The sequence below is a fragment of the Lathyrus oleraceus genome, chromosome 7 (genome assembly GCF_024323335.1).
Source record: "Lathyrus oleraceus cultivar Zhongwan6 chromosome 7, CAAS_Psat_ZW6_1.0, whole genome shotgun sequence".
Taxonomy (NCBI): Eukaryota; Viridiplantae; Streptophyta; class Magnoliopsida; order Fabales; family Fabaceae; genus Lathyrus; species Lathyrus oleraceus.
Window position 1 is genome coordinate 537,573,647 of NC_066585.1, and position 5,036 is coordinate 537,578,682.

Sequence of the window (5,036 nt, forward strand, 5' to 3'; positions counted from 1 at the left end):
AAATATTGCCAATGTTCACCCTTACTCCAATAGGCTATTCAAAGTGTAGATGACCTCTATCCTGACCATCGACCTTCCCTTCATGACACAATCTTCATGAGCTAGTTCATACTCCTGAGACAGATGTTGAACCATATGTATTGGTATCTTGGTAAACCTTTCTTTAGGCATAACATCTTTATCAATCCTGAGATCTTGCAAACTCTTGATGTATTCTCCTTATGCATAAGACCTCCATTACCTATGACACAATGGTGGTTCACATTGGTAGATGACTCTCTTCTTAGTGGGACCTTTTCTAGCCTTGGAATAACCAATCTCCCTAAGCCTTTTATTCTTCCTTTTGCATGAATCCTATGATATGTCTTATCTCTAGCCATGTGACTGATGCCATCACTGTTAAAATACCAACTTTTACTTGAGGAACCTATGTGTTCCAAGGATCCAGTTGAAGTAGTATTAGAATTCCACATCTTCTTAGCGTGAACTTCCTTGCGACCTCTAATGTTTAACTTCAAATATTCGAAGCAATAAGGCACTGTATGTCAATATTTTCCAAAGAGGTGACATATTAGAGGTTGTTTCTTATTTCTCTTGAGATGAGGTCACACATGTCGGGCACGATGATGAGACAAGTGGTCCAACTTCAGAACTTTAGTCTTCTTCTTAGGAGGGACATCGAACCCTACAACCTTCATATTACCATTAAAGGTATCATTCATAACCTCTGAATTTTTCCTTACCAAGTGAGCAAATTCAGGATTATTTTCACCTTTGGATTTTAACATTATAACATTTTCTTCTAGACTAGCGATGGAAGAATCTAGATTTACCTTTTAACACTATAGCACCGCACAAGTGTGTCCCACGCAACATTCACCATCATCGAATACGCAATTTTCTCAAACAAGTTCAAATCCACACACTGATGGATGTAGAACAACGCTTTCCTAGCCTTCTTCCTTAGATCACCTTGAGCATTTCTCTACGCAACCGTTGCATTTTCTAGAAGTGTAGTGTAATCGTTGTTGATGAGATCAAGAACATCTTGAGCTCCAAACAACACGTGTATCTGAATCATCCAATAATTCTAGTCCTTGACATCGAACACTGGAAGCTTGGTACTCAAATTACCATTTCCGTTCATCTTCAACCTTGTGTAATACACTCAGATCTCGCCTAAACACAATGTTTCCCAATCCCGCAAAATTAAGATATGTGATTCTGTTATGATTCTGATCAGAAACTCAACATGAATTCTCTGAATAGAAATCAATCATACAATGCCTCACCGTTTCACTCCTGTTTCCCTGTGGATTTGAATCGGAGCTCTAGATACCAATTGTTGGTGTACATGGTGATAAAGATGAACGATGAACAAGAGAAAGAAGAGAGAATAATAACAAACTTCTACTACTCAAGAAACGGTTACAAATAGTTACACACACACACACACATTGCACTGCTACACTACATAGACTTCATAAAAGGAATAATAATCCTATTTATTCAGACCAATCACTCCCTTAAATACAAGTGAGACTAAAGTAAAAATGTTAAAATACCCTATAATAAACTTTGTCTACAAGTTACTGAAAATGAATTAATTCTAACAAAATCAATTGAACCTTAAATCAAAAGTTTCAACGATTTGGTCAATCCGATTTTTAAAACATTGATACATATATATAAAAAATAATAATTTTTTTACTCCATTCATCACAAAATAAATATCACATTTGTAAAAATTATTTGTTTTAAAATAAATGTCACTTTAAATTTTTATTGCATTTTTAATTTTTATCTTTCAATTATATTCTTAATTAATACTTCTAAATTATTGTTATTAATGATAATTAAAATATATTAATAGTCAATAAAAATAAATAAAATTATTATTCTCTCGTATTCTGAAGTAGTTTAAAAGTACACTTAAATAGTTTATACTTGAAAATTACAATTTTAGGATGCATGGACAAAGAAGCTTAAGATTCTATGATTTGAAGCCCAATAGACCATTCTAAAGCATTTGGACAATGCCAAGTCTTAGGGCCTTTCGCTGGTCCTATTAAGTATTTTTCCTAAGTGAAATTGTTAAATGCACCCTTCAAATGGGGTATCCTACGACTTTCATTTGTTAAACGCACGTAATATTATTAAATAATAATATTTCAAAAATTTGAGAAGTTGTGTTATGGATCTTGAAATTTTATTATAGTTGATATAATAGCTTGAAAGAAGTTCAATCAGTTAATAAAACTATATAACCAAGCTATCTTGTGCTAGGTTAACTCAGGTCAGATTATTCAAAAATATTTTTAATCTAATAATTTAATTAATTAATTAATTTTTTTTATTTAATAATAATGAGTCTATTAAAAATAATATTAATTTTTCTAACTTTTTAATATATTACTAAAAAATAAATTTCAACAATATCTTTCTAAAATAAATAGAAAAACTATAGATTTGTAAACAAAAAAAGAAAAAGAAAAACCATTGATTAAGTTATAAATACTAATGTGCTATATTTCATCATAAAAATTGATCATATGATATTTAAACATTTAATTATAACTTATAAGTAATATCTAAAATTAATAATAAAAAATGAAATAAAATTGTAGAAATTAAGAAAAATTATTTTGTTATTCAAAATTTGGTTGATAAAATGAAATTATATAAGTTAGTTTAAAAATAAATAAATATTTAGTTAATCAATAAAATAATAAAAATTAATTCAAGTGAACTAAATATTTACAAAATTGACAATAGTAAGAAACAAATTCAAGACACTGTCTTGTCAATAAATTATATTTATGTTGCGCTGCTAATGTACACAAGTTGTTTGAAACATATCTGTAAATTCTTCTAGCGATGTCTTTTCTTCTCTATCATGCTAACTAAGTGATCATCATTGAAGAACAAACATATGGCTGAACAATCATCAATATTGTAAGATGGAAACTTTTTTTTCCAAACTTGAACAGCACGTCTTACTATAAATTTTGCAGCTAATGACCTCTTTGGTGCTAAAGCAACTAGGGTTATTACTTCATTGTTTGATAGTACATTCCATACCTATAAAAAATACATTTATTAGACTTTTAGCTGCAATTTTATGAGTGAGTAAACCTTGAATGCTTACCCCATCAGTGGCCAAAACAACAAATTCATCTTGCTTGGAAAGTTTTCTATAAAACATCTCAGGAACTGAGGAGAGACCATAGTCTTTTAGGCAAAAATCACCAAACGCTCTTGTCATAGCTAGTCCTGGACAATTACTTTCAGGCATCCAAATTCTATTTACATCAGGATCTTCTTGTGCTGGAAAAACTCTACCTCCACATTTAATCACTCTATTAGCTTCACCTAATCACAATAAAGAGAAAAAGTTAATTAGTTTCTCAAACATTGTATATGATTCTGCGGTATCGAAAGGATATTTTGATTACATATATTCGAGATAGAATCAATTTAAAACTTACTTGGAACATTAGGAACCAAGTCGACCGTAAGTTGTATAGCAACACGATGATTGTCGTCTGCTTTTGTGCAAAGAACGGCACGAGAATCGCCTAAATTGCCGATTATCAATTGGTCTCCCTGATATTTTTCATCCAAATTTTTTTTTAACAAAAATGAATTTTTTTTCCTCAAAGTAAAAGTATTTTACTAAAAAGGAAAAAAGAGCAAAATCTAAGAGGACAACATAAAATGTTTACCTTTTTAATTAAAGTTATAGCTGTGCTACCTCCATTAAATCCACCTGTGTCAATGTTCTTAGCAAGATCTTGATCCATATCATTGAAGGAGCTAAAAAAGTGTTCTTCCCATGAATCACCATAAGTGATTTTTTCTGTATTTTTAGCACCATTATCTTTGGAGACATTTTGTTGTGACATTTTGATTGTTCCAGAGAGTTTCAAGGGTAGATTGTCACGTATATGTTTCGAAAACTTGTGCCCTAGAGGACCATGACCATCTAACACACCACAAAAAATAGTGTCTTTTTCTCCACCAAAATCCTAATAAACATCATATTAAATATTAATTTTTCGAATCACTGAATAACTGAAGTATCTGACATATACAAAAACCTTAAACAAATACATAGTTTATATATAAAAAATATGAAAGAGAAAAAAAAATAATATTGAATAACTGAAGTATCTGACATATACAAAAATCCTAAACAAATACATAATTTATATAAAAAAAACATGAAAGAGAGAAGAAAATAATATTGAATAACCCTAAACAAAACCCTAATTTGACGAATAGAAACTTAAACCCTAAACAAAACCCTAATTTCTATTAAAACATGAAAAGAGAGAGGAATATAAATTTTGCAGAATCTTGTTTCTTACCTCCCAAACTGTCATCGCATCTTGATTCACTCCTTTTGTACCCTTTTGGCTATACATTGATATAGACCTAGAAGATCCATTCAACATAACCTTTGCCTCACCATTTTCACATGTAAATTCAATATCCTTTGTGTTAGATTCATTATATTCAACGTCATGAATCTTGTCCACAATTGAAACTTGGCAGCTGCAACAACTTCCCATGCTCAATTACACAATCAGACATCCAAATATATGGAGGAAAATGATTGTGTTTTCAATTGAGAAAAGGAATATGAGAATGAAGTATTGATAAAACAATATTTTAGGGTTTATTTATGTCTATGTTAGATTGTTCTTACGTAGCTATGATAATGAGCTTAATTTGGATTAAATTAGTTGGATTAATTCTAATATGGACATGGATTAAGATATGTGATCTATTTTTGTAGATTTTAACTATTTGTATATATCCTCAAGTTAGTTGGATAAGAACAGAGAAAATTACTAGATTTTAAAAGGAGGGAGACAACAAGCAGATGATAAGATAATATCATAAAATGTATGGTCATTATATATTAGGATGTTAAAGTGCATAAATGGAAAAAATTATATAACGTAATTTTTTATTATTATTTAGTATTTATGACATAGTATTATTTAACTCCTAAATTTTAGCAAAACCTA

The 5,036-nt window shown here is 30.0% G+C and overlaps 1 protein-coding gene across 1 annotated transcript; it reads right to left on the reverse strand.

Moving 5' to 3' along the window:
* Window positions 1–2,833: 2,833 nt before the first annotated feature.
* LOC127107766 (probable protein phosphatase 2C 65) lies at window positions 2,834–4,775 on the reverse strand. Its single transcript, XM_051045089.1, has 5 exons — window positions 4,371–4,775; window positions 3,726–4,028; window positions 3,489–3,606; window positions 3,149–3,372; window positions 2,834–3,081 (listed from the first exon to the last, which is right to left on the reverse strand). The coding sequence occupies exons 1-5, from the start codon at window positions 4,572–4,574 to the stop codon at window positions 2,872–2,874; spliced, it is 1,059 nt and encodes a 352-aa protein (XP_050901046.1). The 5' UTR covers window positions 4,575–4,775; the 3' UTR covers window positions 2,834–2,871.
* Between the last annotated feature and the right edge of the window lie 261 nt (window positions 4,776–5,036).

Excerpts from the sequence above, each read along its gene's own strand:
- LOC127107766 (XM_051045089.1), bottom strand. The coding sequence starts at position 4,574 with ATGGGAAGTTGTTGCAGCTGCCAAGTTTCAATTGTGGACAAGATTCAT. Across the intron at positions 3,373-3,488 it reads CTTGGTTCCTAATGTTCCAA|GTGAAGCTAATAGAGTGATT; the intron begins GTAAGTTTTAAA and ends TATTGTGATTAG. Across the intron at positions 3,082-3,148 it reads TTGTTTTGGCCACTGATGGG|GTATGGAATGTACTATCAAA; the intron begins GTAAGCATTCAA and ends TATTTTTTATAG.